The sequence below is a fragment of the Salmo trutta genome, chromosome 25 (genome assembly GCF_901001165.1).
Source record: "Salmo trutta chromosome 25, fSalTru1.1, whole genome shotgun sequence".
NCBI lineage: Eukaryota > Metazoa > Chordata > Actinopteri > Salmoniformes > Salmonidae > Salmo > Salmo trutta.
Genome location: NC_042981.1, coordinates 12855411 through 12875984, shown reverse-complemented (window position 1 = coordinate 12875984; position 20574 = coordinate 12855411). Strand labels below are relative to the sequence as shown.

General features: G+C 43.1%; 1 protein-coding gene across 1 annotated transcript; it reads left to right on the top strand.

The window, feature by feature from the left end:
* The first annotated feature begins 717 nt into the window (after positions 1-717).
* Positions 718-19560, top strand: tedc1 (tubulin epsilon and delta complex 1). Its single transcript, XM_029712957.1, has 8 exons — positions 718-937; positions 7072-7156; positions 7274-7479; positions 9155-9325; positions 9511-9600; positions 11941-12027; positions 17652-17837; positions 18808-19560. The coding sequence occupies exons 1-8, from the start codon at positions 803-805 to the stop codon at positions 19237-19239; spliced, it is 1392 nt and encodes a 463-aa protein (XP_029568817.1). The 5' UTR covers positions 718-802; the 3' UTR covers positions 19240-19560.
* Positions 19561-20574: the final 1014 nt, after the last annotated feature.

Genomic DNA, 20574 nt, shown 5'->3' with positions numbered 1-20574 from the left:
TAAGTGGACCATAAGGTTAAAAACCAAACCAAATTAACAAAACTAAACTAAAAAAACAAAAAATTAAATAAAAAACGAAGTAACTCCTTTCGGGTCACTTTTGGCGGTCCCAAGCCCGGATAAAGGAGGAGGGTTGGAATTGTGACATAAAAAAAACATGAACCAACAGAAGAACGTTTATTTGTAGTTCTAAACATATTTAGGACTTTTTACTCACCTTTTGTCTCTCCCAAGACGTTATTCCTCTCCCCTACAGTCCATCACAATTACATGCACACGGCCAATTATGCAAATTAGGCGATGACGTCATTTAGCGACTTCTAGGACAGCCATTTAGGACAAGTATCTATTATACTTTCCTTACTGAGGAGTTGGCAACACTGTGTAGAATGTTTTCCCACTCTTCAATGGCTCTGCTTGGGCAAGTAAAATGGTCAGAGTGATGTGTTCTCTCATTTGTGTCTGGGAATAGCTAGCCAACTTTAGCCAGTTAGTTTGGGTGCTTTACTGCGGTTGTGAGGTCAATACGCTCGGATCAACCCTACTCCTCGGCCAGAGCGTCCAGTGTGCGAAATGCTCTGAATTTATGAACGGACAATCTGACAACGCCCTGAATTTACGAGTGCACTCTGGCACTCCAGAGTGAATTTACGAACACATTGTACAGTTCCATTACATGTACTACCCAATCAGACGTGTAGATTTACCCAAATACGGAAGTGAACCTATGACGGCTGTACTACCCGGAAGTTTCTAGCGTCACCGGGCAAGTTGAAGAAACGATTTGTCCACAAAGTTTAAAATGCAACGTGAAAAGAGTGTCAAAGCTAAAGAAGTGATTGAATCACTTTGTAAACTTCTATATTCACTAGGTTTGGAGTGTGTACCTAGTGCAGAAACGTTCAGACGGGCCAAGTTTAACAAAGGAGAGGAGGTGGTGAGTTTTTGAGCTGTTTAGTGACTGGATTCAGTATACTTTTGTAGCTCGCCGACGTACAGATGTTGCTAGTGCTGGACCACTTTTGTCAAATAAAAGTCACATGCGCCTAATACAACAGGTGTAGACCTTAAAGTGAAATGCTTGCTTACAAGCCCCTAACCAACAATGCAGTTTAAAAAATACGGATACGAATAAGAAATAAAAGTAACAAGTAGTTAAAGAGCAGCAGTAAAATAACAATAGAGAGACTATATACAGGGGGTACGGTACAGAGTCAATGTGCGGGGGCACAGGTTAGTCGAGGTAATAGTCGAGGTTTTTCTTTATTTTTACTATTTTCTACATTGTATAATAGTAGTGAAGACATCAAAACTATGAAATAACACATGGAATCATGTAGTAACCAAAAAAGTGTTAAACAAATCAAAATTCGTCAAGTAGCCACCCTTTTCCTTGAAGATCGCTTTGCTCTTTTCAGTGTACCGACACATGTATATATTTTTTTACAATTTACAATTCTCTCAACCAGCTTCACCTGAAATGTTTTTCCAACAGTCTTGAAGGAGTTCCCAAATGCTGAGCACTTGTTGACTGCTTTTCCTTCACTCTGCGATCCGACCGATCCCAAACCATCTCAATTTGGTTGAGATCGGGGGATTGTGGAGGCCAGGTCATCTGATGCAGCACTCCATCATTCTCGTTCTTGGTAAAATAGTCCTTACACAGCCTTGATGTGTGTTGGGTCATTGTCCTGTTGAGAAACAAATGATAGTCCCACTAAGCCCAAACCAGATGGGATGGCGTATTGCTGCCTAATGCTGTGGTAGCCATGCTGGTTAAGTGTGCCTCACAGACAGTGACACCAGCAAGCACCCCCACACCAAAATACAACCTCCTCTTTATGGTGGGAAATACTCCTCCCCTGCTTTACGGTGGGAAATACACATGCGAAGATCATCCGTTCCCCCACAAGACACGGCAGTTAGAACCAAAAATCTCCAATTTGGACTCCGGAACAAAGGACACATTTCCACCGGTCTAATGTCCATTGCTTGTGTTTCTTGGCCCAAGCAAGTCTCTTCTTTATTGTTGGTGCCCTTTAGTAGTGGTTTCTTTGCAGCAATTTGACCATGAAGGCCTGATTCATGTAGTCTCCTCTGAGCAGTTGATGTTGAGATGTGTGTTACTTGAACTCTGTGAAGCATTTATTTGGGCTGCAATTTCTGAGGCTGGTAACTCTAATGAACTTATCCTCTGCAGCAGAGGTAACTGTCTCTTCCATTCCTGTGGCGGTCCTCATGAGAGCCAGTTTCATCATAGCGCTTGATGGTTTTGCCGACTGCACTTGAAGAAACCTTTTCCGTATTGACTGACCTTCATGTCTTAAAGTAATGGACTGTTGTTTCTCTTTGCTTATTTGAGCTGTTCTTGCCATAATATGGACTTGGTCTTTTACCAAATAGGGCTATCTTCTGTATACCCCCTTACCTTATCACAATGCAACTGATTGGCTCAAATGCATTAAGAAGGAAATAACTGTTAATTGAAATGCATTCCAGATGACTACCTCATGAAGCTGGTTGAGAGAATGCCAAGAGTGTGCAAAGCTGTCATCAAGGCAAAGGGTGGCTATTTGAAGAATCTCAAACATATAATATTTTTGATTTATTTAACACTTTTTTTGGTTACTATGTGATTCCATATGTGTTTCTTCATAGTTTTGATGTCTTCACAATTATTCTATAATGTAGAAAATAGTAAATATAAAAAAACTTGAATAAGTAGGTGTTGTAAAACTTTTGACCGGTAGTGTACATGTAGGTAGAGTTATTAAAGTGACTATGCATAGTTAATAACAGAGAGTAGCTGCGGCTTAAAAGGGGGGGGGACAATGCAAATAGTCTTGGTAGCCATTTCATTAGATGTTCAGGAGTCTTATGGCTTGGGGGAAGAAGCTGTTTAGAAGCCTCTTGGACCTAGACTTGGCGCTCCGGTACTGCTTGCTGTGCTGTAGCAGAGAGAACAGTCTATGACTAGGGTGGCTTGAGTCTTTGGCAATTTTTAGGGTCTTCCTCTGACACCACCTGGGATAGAGGTCCTGGGTGGCAGGAAGCTTGGCCCCAGTGATGTACTGGACCGTACACGCAGTTGCCATACCAGGCAGTGATGCAACCAGTCGGGATGGTGCAGCTGTAGAACCTTTTGAGGATGTGAGGACCCATGCAAAATCTTTTCAGTCTCCTGAGGGGAAATGGGTTTTGTCGTGCCCTCTTCACGACTGTCTTGGTGTGCTTGGACCATGTTAGTTTGTTGGTGATGTGGACACCAAGGAACTTGAAGCTCTCAACCTGCTCCTCTACAGCCCCGTCGATGAGAATGGGGGCGTGCTCGGTCCTCCTTTTCCTGTAGTCCACAATCATCTCCTTTGTCTTGATCACATTGAGGGAGAGGTTGTTGTCCTGGCACCACACGGCCAGGTCTCTGACCTCCTCCCTATAGGCTGTCTTGTCGTTGTCGGTGATCAGGCCTACCACTGTTGTATCATCGGCAAACTTATGTTTGTTACCTACCCTTACCACCTGGGGGCAGCCCGTCAGGAAGTCAAGGATCCAGATGCAGAGGGAGGTATTTAGTCCCAGGGTCCTTAGCTTATTGATGAGTTTTGAGAGCATCTATGGTGTTGAACGCTGTTCTCACATAGGTGTTCCTTTTGTCCAGGTGGGAAAGGGCAGTGTGGAGTGCAGTAGAGATTGCATCATCTGTGGATCATTTAGGGCGGTATGCAAATTGGAGTGGATCTAGGGTCTCTGGGATAATGGTGTTGATGTGAGCTATGACCAGCCTTTCAAAGCACTTCATGGCTACAGACGTGAGTGCTACGGATCAAGAGTCATTTAGGCAGATTACCTTTGGGTTCTTTGGCACAGCGACTATGCTGGTCTGCTTAAAACATGTTGGTATTACAGACTCGGACAGGGAGAGGTTGAAAATGTCAGTGAAGACACTTGCTGTTAGTCAGCGCATGCTCGCAGTACACATCCTGGTAATCCGTCTGGCCCTGACCTTGTGAATGTTGACCTGTTTAAAGGTCTTACTCACATCTGCTGTGGAGAGCGTTATCACACAGCCGTCTGGAACAGCTGGTGCTCTCATGCATGTTTCAGTGTTATGTGCCTCGAATCGAGCATAGACATAGTTTAGCTTGTCTGGTAGGCTCGTGTCACTGCTTAGCTCTCGGCTGTGCTTCCCTTTGGTGTCTGTCATGGTTTGCAAGCCCTGCCTCATCCGACAAGCGTCGGAGCCGGTGTAGTACGACTCAATCTTAGTCCTGTATTGACACTTTCCCTGTTTGTTGGTTTCGGAGGTTATAGCGGGAGTTCTTATAAGCTTCCGGGTTAGAGTCCAGCTCCTTGAAAGCGGCAGCTCTAGCCTTTAGCTCAGTGCGGATGTTGCCTGTAATCCATGGCTTCTGGTTGGGGTATGTACGTACAGTCACTGTGAGGACAGCATCATCAATGCAGTTATTGATGAAGTCGATGACTGATGTGGTGTACTCCTCAATGCCATCGGAAGAATCCCCAAACATATTCCAGTCTGTGCTAGCAAAACAGTCCTGTAGCTTAGCATCTGCTTCATCTGACCACTTTTTTATTGACTGTTGCTTCCTGCTTGAATTTTTGCTTCCTGCTTGAATTTTTGCTTGTAAGCAGGAATCAGGAGGATAGAATTATGGTCAGATTTGCCAAATGGAGGGCGAGGGAGAGCTTTGTACGCGTCTCTGTGTGTGGAGTAAAGGTGGTCTCGAGTTTTTTTCCCTCTGGTTGCACATTTTACATGCTGATAGAAATTTGGTAAAACGTATTTAAGTTTCCCTGCATTAAAGTCCCCGGCCACTAGGAGCGCCACCTCTGGATGAGCGTTTTCCTGTTTGCTTATTGCGGAATACAGCTCATTGAGTGTGGTCTTAGTGCCAGCATCGGTCTGTGGTGGTATGTAGACAGCTATGAAAAATACAGATTAACTCTCTAGGTAGATAGTGTGGTCTACAGTTTATCATGAGATACTCTAATCTTCCTCGTAGTTAATCGATTTATTTTCCAATGATTGCAAGTTAGCTAGAAGAACGGAAGGCGGGGGGGTTTATTCGGTCGCCTACGAATTATCAGAACGCAGCCCGACCTCTGTCCTCTTTTTCTCCGTTGTCTCTTCACGCAAATTACAGGGATTTGGGCCTGTTCCCGGGAAAGCAGTATGTCGGGCTCGTCAGACTCGTTAAAGGGAAAAAAAGCTTCTGACAGTTCGTGGTGAGTAATCGCTATTCTGATGTCCAGAAGTTATTTTTGGTCATAAGAGATGGTAGCAGATACATAATGTACAAAATAAGTTAAAAAACAAGTTACAAACAACGCAAAAAACGAACATAAATGCAGTATCGGTTAGGAGCACGTAAAACGTCTTCGTTTTCTCTGTCTGTGCAGGCTGTCATTTCACAATAATACAAAATAAATTACTTTTGAGCTCTCCGTTGGTTTTAGGGGCTGCATTTGAATCTAAGTAATTTGCTTGAGGGAGACTAGGTGAATTTTTAATGCTTTTGGTGTCAATCTGCTTTGAAATCAGCATGTTGTGATCATAATAAAGTACTAGGGTAGTGAATTCAGCTGTAGCATAAGCTAGCCAGGGAAGTTTTCCTACAATTAAAGCTGGAAGCTACCGGTATCGTCTTGCATTGTAAGTGTTCTAGCCTGTATGGACATTGTTTTGCGAACAGTAATTAACCATTTCTACATGCCGTGTTGCATTATTCAAGCATGTTAACTTCTGTGCATCATGAGTGGAGTGCTAATGCAGCCCAGACAGCTCTAGCAATGAATTAGTAAGTGGCAGAGGTGGGACCAAGTCATTGTTTTACAAGTCACAAGTAAGACTCAAGTCCCAAGTCAAGTCTCAAGTCATGACCGTCAAGAATCAAGTCAAGTCTCAAGTCCTAAACTTTAAGTTTTGAGTTCTAAACAAGTCATAATGTGCTCTTCACCAAATGTAATACCATTTCATATTTTTAACAAGAGTAATAGAATATTACATTTACACAAATCATGAATGCTTTTAAAAATATCTAGATATTTATTACTTTCCAAATAAATGTTATATTTCCATGGAAATACATGGGTAGCCATGAGAAAGACCCCCCCCCCCCCAATAGTGATCGACTATTGAGGATCGCTATGGGTCGCAATCGGGCGACGTAGGCTTGTACACAATCGTCCAACCTTAACACACACACTCTCTCTGTGTGGTTACAGTAGGCTAACGTATGTCAATGGTTTAAGGAACAGCAGTAAAATCAGGCAGGATTTAGGCTACCAAGTGCCTAGCCAGTTGTGGCTCAATCTTGGGTGCAATGATCACGTTCCCGCACTGACTGACTGTGTGGAGGCTCATTGACTTAACATTACGTTAGCTTACATGATACACCAGTAAAGTAATACAATATATAGCTGCCGGCTATATTAGCCACGACTTACCATTCTTTGTGCAGCTTCCAATGTCAAACAAAATTGGAAATTGTTCCGCCTCCGTCTGTAATTTTCTTCCCGCATGTTTTGCAAGTTGCAATCTGTTTTTTGTTAATACAGCGTCGTCTTTATATCCTAAAATTATAATTTTGGGTATCATCTTTCCAAGGGCTCCATCTGAATTCACCCGCCGACGTTCCTCTGCAATGCCACGCACAACTTTTTCTCAGCTGGCACAATTTGATTGGCTGCAGTCCGATTCAAACTGTAATCCGTTAAATGAAGAATTGATGCGCTGCACACTTTTTTTTAATAGCATAATTTTTAATATTTGGGCTTGGGGAGGGTGTCAGGTCGAGTCAAAAGGCTCAAGTCCAAGTCAAGTCACGAGTCATTGGTGTTAAAGTCAAAGTCGAGTTGCAAGTCATCATATTTGTGACTCGAGTCCACACCTCTGTTAAGTGGAGTAGGTACTTTGCTCTTCACGCTATCAAGGGGCTGCACTCAGTGCGCTGATAGACGCATGTGCTTGGACCAGAGATATATGACAGGAGGGAGATTTGTTTATCTGCTTTAGTCATCAGGTGGTTGTTTACCTTGGAATCTGTATTTCAGGTGGTGGAGTTCTGGAAGCTCCTTCATAGTGTTCTTCTGAAAGCACTGCTACTGGAATGTTCTTGCACAACACTTTCAGACTTGGGTAAGTGTAATTATTTGTGGAGGAGTGCGTTTGCTGTATGAATAGTGTCCGTTGTAGCTATTATGTCCATTTCATACTCTTTGTCTTCAATGAAACATTGTGATTGTGTCTCTGCAGACAGCCATGTGAGAGAGGCACTCTGGCAGTGTGGTTACGGTGCCAGCTGGATTGTTGTGACGACTGCTGGGCTCCGTCCCAGGAGTGAAGTTGGGAGCCGAGAGCTGCTGGTGGCGTTTGGGTGGGTGTTGTCTTCAGGGAGCCTGCTGGAGGCCCTGCTGAGAGCAAGATCCCTGGAGCTGGATATCCTCTCACTCCCACCCACGGTGACATTCTTTTTCAAGTTTTACAACAAAATATGTTTTGTTTCTGAATAAAATCCACTCATATTAACAAAAGTTAAATCCTTTTTTTACACTGATTTGAAGTGGCAGTCCCATATTTGTCTAGCAGGTGGCAGTGTTGCTCTGCTGATGATGAGCTTCTGACTCAGTAGAACTAGAAATCCATGTCTGTAAGTGGAAGGAGATGAGAGAACAAAAACCATTTCCCCCTTTCTCATAAATAAATTATAATTTGTCTCTTACATTCTGGTCTTAAACACTTAAACCCCACCAATCACACTAATCTGAAAATCATTCAAAATCCATGAATATTTAAAGAGAAAAAACATGCCTTGTAATTACCCTATGATCCCGCCACTTTGGAGATGTTGAGATGGATCTATCTTGTGGAGTGCCCTCCAGACAAACCTTTACTCTCTAGACTCAAGCCTTTGTTCGTGATTGTCAGAGGGTGAGGTAAAGGCACTCCTGCCATCAAAGCTCATCACTAATCTAAGGACCCTGGGACTGAACACCTCTGCAACTAGATCAGGTGGTAAGGGTAGGCAACAACGTATCTGCCATGCTGATCCTCAACACGGGGGCCCCTCAGGGGTGTGTGCTCAGTCCCCTCCTGTACTCCCTGTTCACCCATGACTGCACGGCCAGGCACGACTCCAACACCATCATTAAGTTTGCTGACGACACAACAGTGGTAGGCCTGATCACTAACAACGATGAGACAGCCTATAGAGAGGAGGTCAGAGACCTGGCAGTGTGGTGCCAGGACAACAACCTCTCCCTCAACGTGATCAAGACAAAGGAGATGATTGTGGACTACAGGAAAAGGAGGACCAGCACACCCCCATTAACATCGACAGGGCTGTAGTGAAGCGGGTCAAGAGTTTCAAGTTCCTTGGTGTCCACATCACTAACAAACTATTATGGTCCAAACACACCAAGACAGTCGTGAAGAGGGCACAACAACACCTATTCCCCCTCAGGAGACTGAAAAGATTTGGCATGGGTCCTCAGATCCTAAAAAAGTTCTACAGCTGAACCATCGAGAGCATCCTGACTGGTTGCATCACCACCTGGTATGGCAACTGCTCGGCCTCCGACCGCAAGGCACAACAGAGGGTCGTGTGAATGGCCCAGCACATCACTGGGGCCAAGCATCCTGCCATTCAGGACCTCTATACCAGGCAGTGTCAGAGACTCCAGCCACCCTAGTCATAGACTGTTCTTTCTGCTACCGCACGGAAAGCGGTACCGGAGCGCCAAGTCTAGGTCCAAGAGGCTTCTTAACAGCTTCTACCCCCAAGCCATAAGACTCCTGAACAGCTGGTGGTTACCCGGACTATTTGCGCTGTCATTTTACCTCTACCTACATGTACATAATTATCTCAACTAACTGGTGCCCACGCACATTGACTCTGTACCGGTACCCCCAATATATAGCCTCACTACTGTTATTTTTTTTGGTTGCTCTTTAATTATTTGTTATATTTCTTTTTTACTTCAGTTTATTTTAGTAAATACTTTCTTAACACTTATTTAACTGCATTGTTGGTTAAGGGCTTGTAAGTAAGCATTTCACTGTAAGGTGAAATGCTTACACGTGCCGAATACCTGTTGTATTCGGCACATGTGACCAATAACATTTGATTTATCTCAGGTCTCACTGAGTAGCCCCAGAGAGGGAGGCTCCCTTGGGGATGTGGATGGCCAAGGAGGCCTGAAGGAAGACCGACTCCTCAGGAGACTCCAATGGCAGTATGGGAAACTCAGGTTCCAGTGGCGGAGGTTGCTCTCCATTCGAGAGGAAAGAGCTAGACTCCTTCACCAGGCAAGTCATTCAACCTGAACCATAATAATACATCTAATTTTTAAAACCCAAAACACACTTCACAATAATGCAACCAATGGAGTATGAACATCATTATCATCATACTGGTTTGTTCCAATGTCTCTCAATCTGTGTGTTCTGGTGAAATGGATAACCACCATAGCCTCTGACTCCTATTTTCTTAGGTCCTTTCCTCCAGCACAATGCCCTCCATGTCCACCTCCCAGCCCTCTTCTGATGACCATCACAGCATGTGCTCAACTGCCCTGAAAAAGGTGACGGGTCCTCCTGCCCCTGTCCCCATCATGCATCATGTTCAACACTGCTTCCGTCACCAGACACAGGCAAACTACAAACCACAGATGAGGAAGGAGAGGCACAGTATACCTATTTCCTCTTTGTAAAGAGTTCTGGCAAACATTGCTGGTGGGTAAAAGTATATTCTTCCTCCACTGTATCTCTCCACACTTTAGAAATCCGTTGGTTGAGGAACAGAAGCCTTTTCCTTAAAGTGAGAGATCTTTAAAGCAGTAGGGTTTAAGGGGTACATCCTCACCATGTAACAGGTGTTTCTTAGTGCACAGTTTGTTGCAGTGGGAGTCAGTACTAGGAAGGGCACAAGGAGAGAAAGTGAGAGACGAGGAGAAAGATGTATTTTTGAGTGCTTGTTTTCTGAAAGGGAGTGAAGAAAAATCTAGACACGAACAATGAGCCTGTGCCTCCCGGAGTGTGTTTTGACACTATAAGTAGTGAAGGCCCTGGTGCAGCCCTCCTGGGAGAGATGTGGGTGATGTACAGAGCCAGACGGAGGGAGAGAGAGAGAGAGCTCTCTACTGCTTTGTTTCTCTAATAGCTGGAAAGCTCCACAGGGAGGATCGTCCTGTACCTTTACTTAGCCTTTGACCGACACAGTGCTTTGTACCAATGCCAGCCAGGGAGGCAGTGAGTGAGCTCTGGTGTCCTCTGTAGCTCAGTTGGTAGTAGTGTTGTTACGATACCAGTTTTTTGATTTCGATACCAGGTCTAGTATCACGATACTCGATACCAAAAAAAAAAGGTGGATTAGCCAAAGTCACAGAATGGCAATTGATCCAGACAGACTCGGCTACTGCTCTCTTTTTATTTAAGAACAAATTCTTATTTACAATGACGGCCTAGGAACAGTGGGTTAACTGCCTTGTTCAGGGGCAAAACGACAGATTTTTACCTTGTCAGCTCGGGGATTCGATCTAGCAACGTTTCGGTTACTGGCCCAATGCTCTAACTACTAGGCTACCTGCCGCTCTTCAGTCGTTGGGCATCTTTTGAGTTCATTTATCATTGCATATATTTTTGAGACAGCCATGTATGCATTAATTGAATCAATTATACAATGATTATACAATCATACATTAAATTTGACTAACTCCAAAACAACATAATGGTAATCATTTATTTGAATGATAAATCTCTAGTGTATTGATAAACTGGGTAAATCTCCCGAGTGGTGCAGCGGTCTAAGGCACTGCTTGAGGCATCACTACAGCCCCGCGTTCGATCCCAGGCTGTGTCACAGCCGGCTGTGACCAGGAGACCCATGAGGGGGCGCACAATTGGCCCAGCGTCGTCCGGGTTAGGGGAGAGTTTGGCCGGACAGGATTTCCTTGTCCCATCGCGATCTAGCAACTCCTTGCGGCGGGCCCTTCGCCTGCGGTCTGACTTCGGTCGCCAGTTGTACGGTGTTTCCTCCGATATATTGGTGCGGCTGGCTTCCGGGTTAAGCAAGCAGTGTGTCAAGTAGCAGTGCGGCTTGGCAGGGTCGTGTTTCGGAGGACGCATGGGAGTTGCATCGATGGGACAAGACTGTAACTACCAATTGGATACCACGAAAAAGGAGTAAAAAAACTAACAAATAAATGGGAAGATCAAGATGTAGCCTAGGTCTATTCACAATACAGGTTAATGCATAGTATTATTCACAATACAGGTTATTGAGCTTGTTTTAGCTGATTTCGTGGGGCTACAGATGACAAACAATCCCTTCCATTTAGGACTTATTTCATTGGCAACTGCTACGAGAACATTTTATTTTATTGTACTGATCAACAACATTTGCATAGAAGAAGCAATCTCTTGTTTTATGAAAGTGTGTGTAGTCTCTTTAAGAAATGATTGAGGTCATTTGCAAGGCAGAAAGTGGCTATGGAATCTGACTTTAGCTATGGAATCTAGTGGAAACCAGACAGAAGGCGAGGGAGATGAAGTGAATGAGTTTTTGGTGGTGAGGGAGACCAAGTGAATTAAAAAGTTTTTGGTGACAATCAGCTTTGAAATCAGCATATATTATGTAATCAACATATGATCACAACAAAGTACTCGGGTAGTGAATTCAGCTGTAGCCTAAGCTTGCAAGGAAAGATTCCCTACAATTAAAGCTGGAAACTACTGGTATCGTCTTGCATTGTAAGTGTTCTAGCCTGTATGGACATTGTTTTGCGAACAGGAATGAACTATTTCTACATGCCGTGTTGCATTATTCAAGCATGTTAACTTCTGTGCATCTTGAGTGGGTGAGTGTTTGACAGTGGTTGAGGCAGGCTGGGTTAAAGGAATGTGTCTGTGTCTGTGTGTTGCAGGAGGTGGAGCGTCTACAGACTCTCAGTCAGCTGTTGGAGGCCTACCTGGAGTGGAAGAGACAGGAGCCACTCTTCTGGTGCTGGATGGTAGGGGGAAGTGCTTCCTCTCTCTCCTCAGTGCCTTAGCACTGCTTTTAACCAGTCCTTTATGTTCTGTCTACTCTACAGTGTAATTGACTAGGTTTTGCATGTCATTTCGTTTTTTTTAAAAGAAAACCAATATGGAGACAGTAAGAGCTAGTGAAACACAATTATTAAGGAACTAATAGCCTTCTTCTAATCTGCTCTTTCCCGGTAGTACTACCTGTATCTTTTGGTATTTTATTAGGATCCCCATTAGCTGTTGCAAAAGCAGCAGCTACTCTTCCTGGGGTCCACACAACACATGAAACAATACAGAATGACATAATACAGAACATCAATAGACAAGAACATCTCAAGGACAGAACTACATACATTTACAGAACTACATATCCTCTTTCTCACTCTCATTAACTACCTCTGCAGTGTCTGACAGAATGATTCACTACCGTTCTGAGCTCTCATCTCTGTCTGTCTGACTGTGATTCAGATTGACATGAAGTTATACAGAGAGCCTCCATGGAGAGCAGATGTTTTTGGCAATAGTCACTCTGCTCTGATTCCCTCTCTGCATGCAGATCACAGAGATGTGGATTTGAGGATTGTAGAAGTTCTAAATGAACTGCAGTTTCATTAGAAATAAACGGATCAGAAGTCCTTTGAGTGTTTTCCCTAAAGTAAAACAGAAACGGCTTCCTTTCATGGTGTTTCTATCAGTATGTTTGAAACCCACAGTTGGACTCCCAGGGTTTTGATTATTGAAGTCCGGTCGATTACAGTAATGTGAAAATAATTTAAACTAGTACTTTAATCCACCTCAAAGCCATTTAATTTAAAATAAAAAAATAAAGCTTTGTTGCCTTTTGTGAGAAATGTAATACATCCCAATTATTAACTCGCTAGTCTTGCTGTTCAATGCCTTATCGCTTAAAAATTGGGTAACATTTTTTTGGGACATATCTGGGAATAACTTTCAAGATTTGATGTAGATCAAATGTGAATTAATGATCCGTTTTGAATTTCCTAATTTCAGGCTCTACTGGAGACCTATAGGAGGAATTATAAACTGGTTACCAACATAAATAGAACAATAAAGAATTATTTTTGCGTCATAGCAGTGGTATATTTTATCTGACATACAAATGGCTGGAATGCTGTTTCAGCCTATCAGCATACAGGACCCGTAGTACCTGGTTTATAATACACTGAACAAAAATGTAAACGCAACAATTTGAAATATTTTACTGAATTACTGTTCATATAAGGAAATCAGTCAATTGAAATAAATTCATTAGGCCCTAATCTATGGATTTCACATGACTGGGAATTACGACTGACCCCTTTTAGTTGACTGGTCGATTGTTTGGTCGATTGTTTGGTCGGTAGGCTGTTGGTCGACTGAGATTTCTTTAGTTGAGCAGTAGTAAAAAAAATAATAATCATGGTGTACAAGACACCTGTCTGATTGGCACCTGTCTGAGTGGACTGATCCATTGTGGAAGCCGTGGGGGTGGCACAGTCCGTCAGTATAAGACGTGCTACTGAAATTGTATGTGGTTATATTATGTAAGAACAATTGTGCAACAAATGATTTTATAACAAATGCGCATTCTCCCTCGCTGGATAGTGGTCGTTGTCCACGGTTCTGAAACACTTCAGTGCGCTGTTTTATTGGTGCCTTTTCCTAGACCATGTTGCTATGTGCATAATAGCAAAGTTAACCAGCATATTGTTGAGAACAATGCAGAGGAGGCTGCAGAGTTAAGAGATGAGAAAACAGCCCTTACCTTATTGTGTAAGATAAGTGAGGAGAGAGGAAACCCCAACTTAATTAGGTCTGTAATCAACAGCCTAAGTGTTAAATGTGCCTGGCTTTATAAATCATCCGTATGTATGTACAGAAATAAGACAGAAGCTGCTTCTGTTGCCTGTTTGAGTGTGTGTTTAATAGCCTACTGATTCCGTGAGCACCAAGCCTCATGCAACAATTTCACAGATTGTCTGTTTTTAATCTTTGCTTTGCTGTAATAACGGCTTTACACATTTTCTTTCGTGAGACCAGCCTCTCTGGTATTATTTAATTTATTTAGTGTTTACACTGTTCCAAATTGTAGAAAAAATTATATTTATTATAATAACCTTCCTTTTTCCTTGATCTTCTTCTTCTTATTATTATAATAATAATAATAATAATAATAATAAGTAATGTCGTTATCATTAGTAGTCTTAGTATAGTATCCTTGTATAACCACCACTGAGCTGTAGACCTAAGAGCGCATCCTGTTTAGTCTTAATACCATAACTGATTTAGGCCTATAATTCAATATATAGGCTACTGTATCTATCAATTAATCATTCATTCGTTCATGCCATCACACAGCATACGAGACATTGATAATGTGAAATGCAATCAAGCATTTTAGTTTTAAATTAAATAACAAAGGGAGCTTTTGAATAATTAGCCTAAACAAGAAATGAACTGCAATTCAAGAATGCATGCAACTGTTTTTAGTCTGCTGTGATAAAGACTTTATATATTTTTGTGGTGTTAGAACAGACTCTCTGTTACACTTATTTATTTAGTGTTCACACTGTTCCAAATGTTCAGTAAAAATTATATTGTAATCTAACAGCAACTGTTTGGCACACACAATACTCACGCAGTGCTTGCTCCTATACCCTCCTTTTTCTGGATCTCCAGTAGCTTCCACAACTAAGTCAAATGTCTTCCACACATCTGACTTCCCCTTTCCCTCCTGAGCAACCAGTAAACATTAACCCTTTTCCAGTACTCTTTTTCACATTCTCCACATCCATTTTTCTGTCGACATTACTATGGTCGGAGTTAGTTACCAATTTATTGATGTGATTATGATAGGCTATAGCTCAGGCCCTATTGGTCACATGCATGCAATGCTTACATCTTTTATGTAAAGAGAGCAAGGGTTCAGGGAATAGGGAATGTTTTTCCTAAACAAATTGGGGATTTCGGTAACAACTTTTCAGTCAGAAATGGCTTGAATTATGTTGCAGCTTCAGCAACAGGGACAGCCCTACACACACTGATGTTCTGTGGTGGATGTTGCAGCAGGGAGGACAGAGGCAACGGGTACTAGGCACACAGTCACTCGCTGTGTTTTTATTTTTAACACAGTGCAGAAATTCTGAGCCAGGCAGCACAATCAAATTGATTTGTGGTCTGACTCCCTCTAGTCATTTGTGTCTCTTTAAATTATTTAATCAAACAGTGTGGTTTAAGCATCAGACAAGCTCAGTGCATATAGTTGATTTGATTCAATCATAGGATGTGTCTATATACAGAATCAAACCAATTTTAACATTTCAACCAATTGATTGGTCGAAAGAACAGATGAATCCTGGTCGACTAAGATCTTTTTTGTTCAGGGACAGCACTACTGGGAATACAGATATGCATCTGTTTATCACAGATACCTTTAAAAAAAATAAGTATGGTGTGGATCAGAAAACCAGTCAGTATCTGGTGTGACCACCATTTGCCTCATGCAGGGCGACACATCTCGTTTGCATAGTTGATCAGGCTATTGATTGTGGATTGTGGAACGTTGTCCCACTCCTCTTCAATGATTGTATGATGTTGCTGGATGTTGGCGGGAACTGGAACACGCTGTCGTACACATCAATCCAGAGCATCCCAAACATGCTCATGGGCGACATGTCTGGTGAGTATGCAGGCCGTGGAAGAACTGGGACATTATCAGCTTCCAGAAGTTGTCTACAGATCCTTGTGACATAGGGCCGTGCATTAGTGTTTGTTGTCCATAGCTTACGCCTGCCCATACCATATCCCCACCGCCACCATGGGGCACTCTGTTCACAACGTTGACATCAGCAAACCGCTCGCCCACACAATGCCATCTGCCCGGTAAAGTTGAAACCGGGACTCCTCTGTGAAGAGCACACACATCCCTCGTGCCACTGGCCATTGAAGGTGACCATTTGTCCACTGAACTCGGTTAAGACGCCGAACTGCAGTCAGGTCAAGACCCTGGTAAGGACGAACACGCAGATGAGCTTCCCTGAGATTGTTTCTGACAGTTGGTGCAGAAATTCTTCGGTTGTGAAAATCCAGTTTCATCAGCTGCCCGGGTGGCTGGTCCCAGATGATCCCGCAGGTGAAGAAGCCGGATGTGGAGGTCCTTGGTAGGCGTGGTTACACGTGGTCTGCGGTTGGATATACTACCAAATTCTCTAAAACAACATTCTCAACACTTAAGACATCTGTGGCATTGTGTAAGGTGACCAAACTGCACATTTTACAGTGGCCTTTTATTGTCCCAAGCACAAGGTGCACCTGTGTAATGGTCATGCTGTTCAATCAGCTTCTTGATATGTCTGTCAGGTGGATGGATTATCTTGGTAAAGTCGAAATGCTCACTAACAGGGATGTTGAGAAGTAAGCTTTTTGTGTATATGGAAAATCTTTTATTTCAGCTCATGAAATATGGGACCAACACTTTACGTGTTGCGTTTTATATTTTGTTCAGTGTATGTGTTGAATGTATGCAGGCTCCAGGACCTGGTCTATGATGTATCGTTATCTGTTGGAGGGTTAGTGTAGAGAGTCTGCCATAAGCCTGTATTGAGTTTATCCACAGTCAATGACTGCTTCCCAAATGAAACCCTATATAGCATACTACTTTTGACCAGGGCCACATAGGGTGCAATTTGCAACAATGCCTAGAGTATGTCTGTGCCTGGACTCTGCCTGACCTCTCTCCTAGGAGGGAGGCTGCTGTTGATTAGAACTAGACCCACATGGATCAATATTGGACGAGAGCTGCAATTACACAGGAAGTCCGATCCTGACAAAAGCTTTTTTTACCCTTATTTATCTAGGCAAGCCAGTTAAGAACAAAATCTTATTTACAATGGCGGCCTACACCGGCCAAACCCTAACCCGTACAACGCTGGGCCGATTGTGCGCCGCCCTATGGGACTCCTAATCACGGCCGGTTGTGATACAGCCTGGAATCGAACCAGGGTCTGTAGTGACGCCTCTAGCACTGAGATGCAGTGCCTTAGACCGCTGCGCCATTCAGGAGCAGAGAGCGAAAGGAGAGATAGAAGGGAGGAGCTCAGAGTATATCAAGGGTTTTGTTATTATTACACGCCATTTCCTTGTTTCTAAAATTCAAATAGTTTGCCTAATTTCAGTTTATGTAACAAAACAAGCAAGTAAGATGTAGAGAATCATTTTACCACCTAAACCGCTGTGAAATATATTTTCCCTAACAAAAAATATTGTATATTCAGCTGTTTGAAGCTGGTGTACAATACCGAAAGTGAAAGATGCTAAAACTAAACTTAAGAACGGAAATCATAGAAATAATGCACATAGAATAGATTTACCGCTTTTTACACTTGCTTTCGATGAGAATGACATCTATTACTCACATTTCTATGTGAATTTGGTTGGGTCACCCCAAAAGTTACATATTGCAACTTTAATTTAATAACAAAACTCTTGAGGTTTGAAATTAATTTCCCAGGATCATGCATTATAAACAGTGGTTCTCTATTTCTCTCTCTTTCTCAACCCTCTTTCCTTCTCTCATTCCTCCCTCTCTCCCCCTTCCCTCTCTCTGTAGGATAGTGTTGTGGACAGCCAGCTCTCAGACCTGAGAGAGGAGGACACTGTAGAGAACATGTCACCTGTACACCAAGTTGTCAATAGGTGCTTTCCCTACGGTTACAAGGACAAGGAGGGTCTGGAACAACTGGACAACATGCTGCTGAGGCTGCAGACAGGGCTGAAGGACACATACACAAAACAGGTAATACACACCCTCACACGGCAGGTGAGTACCAACTGGCAGGGAATCAACATTTGGCTGTTTGGCTCTTTATAAATTGTATGAAATTCCGTCCTCTACTGTCTTCAATGATTGGAAAAGACCGGACAGGTGAAAACAATATGGTGGAAGCTCATCATTAGATTGGCTTTCACCTCGTCAGTTCTTTCAGGTCATTGGACTGAAGGAGGAGAGGAAACGTTTTAGGACATTTTGAGAAAGAGAATTTGTCAGAGCAAAAAGAGGGAACTTGAATGTTCTGGAGGACTTGCATTATGCAGTTCAAGTGGGAGTGGGTCTGATGGCAATATGAGCTCCTGTTCCCCTCTCTCTGGTTTTCTTTGGGAAATCATTTTCAGGAATCATTTTCTCAATTGAAGTGGCTTGTGAATTGAGCTCTTTCATTTGGAATATGAATGCCTAAATATGTGCTTTTGTGTGCAGCATTACATTTCATTATGCTATATAGCCTATTTGCTTATTGCTTCTCTCCAGACTCAAGACTTGCATAGCTTCCACTTTTATTCATATCATTACGCTGATACAGCTGGGAATTATTATCAACCCCACAATCAGCACATCTAGGTCACCTAATAATGTAGGCTACATTAATTATTCTCTCTCGTTCTCTCAATCTCTTTCTCTCTCGTTCTCTCTCTACACTAATGTGGGAAGTGTCTGGTGCAATATCAAAATGTCTGCCAAATTCTCACCCATTATCGCGCATGAATACACTTGTGCCGTATGCACAAGCACACACACACTCCTCCCCCATGAGAGTCATCAGTGTAAATGAAATGCTGCCAGGGCCTAGCAGTCATTTTGTTTTAGAGATAAAAACATTTTAGTAAGAAGTAATTGTCTCAGATGACATACTGAAAGAGGCAGTTATCCTGCAATTCATTGCACTGAACTGTTTGTCAATGTCTCCTTTCTTCTTCTGTCCCAACAGAGCAGAAAAGCGCAGAGTGTTCTTCAAGACGTTGAGGAGTTGGAGGAGATTGAGAGGAGAGTGGCTCTCAGGCTGCATGGCTTGGCTGAGTCCTGTACTTCAACTCCTACATCTGGTTGCTGTAGTTACAGGCCAAGTCTCCAGGGGCCACAGCCACTTCCCAACCACCACCAGTCTTGGAGGCCAGGGTCTGTGCTCCCACAAGCCTGTGACGGGGCAGTGCTGCCAGGCAAGGTGTCTGGGACAGGCACGGTGATGGTCCAAGTCCAGGCCTCCTCACTGATTGTCGAGCTGCAGCAGAGAGAGGGCTTCCTGCTGGGGGAACTGGGCCAGATGAGGCAGGCGAAGCGGGGACAGATCCAGGAGAAGACAGCCAGCTGGCTGGAGGGGGTTGGAGTTGTCCTCATCCCCCCTCTCCCTCTCAAGAGATAAACACTAACAGGATGCTACTTCAGGGTGTCTGTGCGTGCAAGCGAGTGAACAGGATGCTGTTCAGCTTGGTGGCTGACAGACTCTGTCCCCAGACTACTTTCATAGAAATAGAATGACTAGAAGGTGCAGAGCTGCTCGGCAATTTGTGACTATCTGTTCTATTAATTATATTTCTACGGCTACTGCTAATATATTGTGATGGGATGGACTGCATGTGATATATTTCAAATGACATCTGTTGATATCAAGATAATTGTGTGTGTGTGTTGATGTAATCCACTGTGGGAGAGAACATAAACACCTGTGTGGGCTGGCTGTTAAGTTGCTGTGTTGTTTTTTTTCTTGTCTTATCTTTTCTCAGTGCCAAGCTTTCAGGAGAGAAAACAGTCTTAAAGTTCTGAAGTAGGTCAGGGTTTAGGATGTTCTCTCACTGAAGTTGGTTTATAAGTAGACCGCCTGGCGAATGCTCCCTCCGTCTCGGCCTCACACTGATTTAGCTGATGTTACCCGTCCTGGTCTCACCCCTCAGAGGATTCATCCTAGTGCCTTCACCTCTTCAAATTTCAGGGTGTGTGTGCGTGTGTCAGTAACCAGGAAGTAACAAGCATTTCATGCAGATGAATTACCTAATGTATGGAGAGAAAAAAAAGTAATGATCTGACTGATGCAAATAGGATATGCCGGTCCAATTTTATAAATGCCTACAGACAATTTGTTTGTTCAACATGGTGAGATCTATTTGTGTCAGTAAAATGTATTATTGGAGAAATTATGTTGGAAATGCCTTTTATGAGCAAATATTGATATCCACTTAACAAAAATATAAACGCAACACGTAAACTGTTGGTCCCATGTTTCATAAGCTGAGATAAATGAATGTTTCATATGCACAAAAAGCTTATTTCTCTAAAATGTTTTTTTTTTTTTTTGCCTTTCTCCTTTGCCAAGATAATCCATCCACCAGACAGGTGTGGCATATCAAGAAGCTGATTAAATATCATGATTGTTACACAGGTGCACCTTGTGCTGGGGACAATAAAAGGCCACTCTAAAATGTGCAGTTTTGTCACCCTATACAATGCCACAGATGTCTCAAGTTTTGAGGGCATGTGCAGTTGGCATGCTGACTGCAGGAATGTCCACGAGAGTGATTGCCAGAGAATTGAATGTTAATTTCTCTACCATAAGCCGCCTCAAACGTTTTAGAGAATTTGGCACTACGTCCGACCAGCATCACAACCGCAGACCACGTGTAACCACGCCTGCCCAGGACCTCCACATCCTGCTTCTTCACCTGCGGGATCGTCTGAGACTAGCCACCCAGACAGCTGATGA

Bases quoted from the DNA above. Each gene is read 5' to 3' on its own strand.
- tedc1 (XM_029712957.1), top strand. From the start codon at position 803: ATGCAACGTGAAAAGAGTGTCAAAGCTAAAGAAGTGATTGAATCACTT. The intron at 938-7,071 runs GTGAGTTTTTGA...TCTGTATTTCAG, and splicing joins TTAACAAAGGAGAGGAGGTG to GTGGTGGAGTTCTGGAAGCT. The intron at 7,157-7,273 runs GTAAGTGTAATT...GTGTCTCTGCAG, and splicing joins CACAACACTTTCAGACTTGG to ACAGCCATGTGAGAGAGGCA.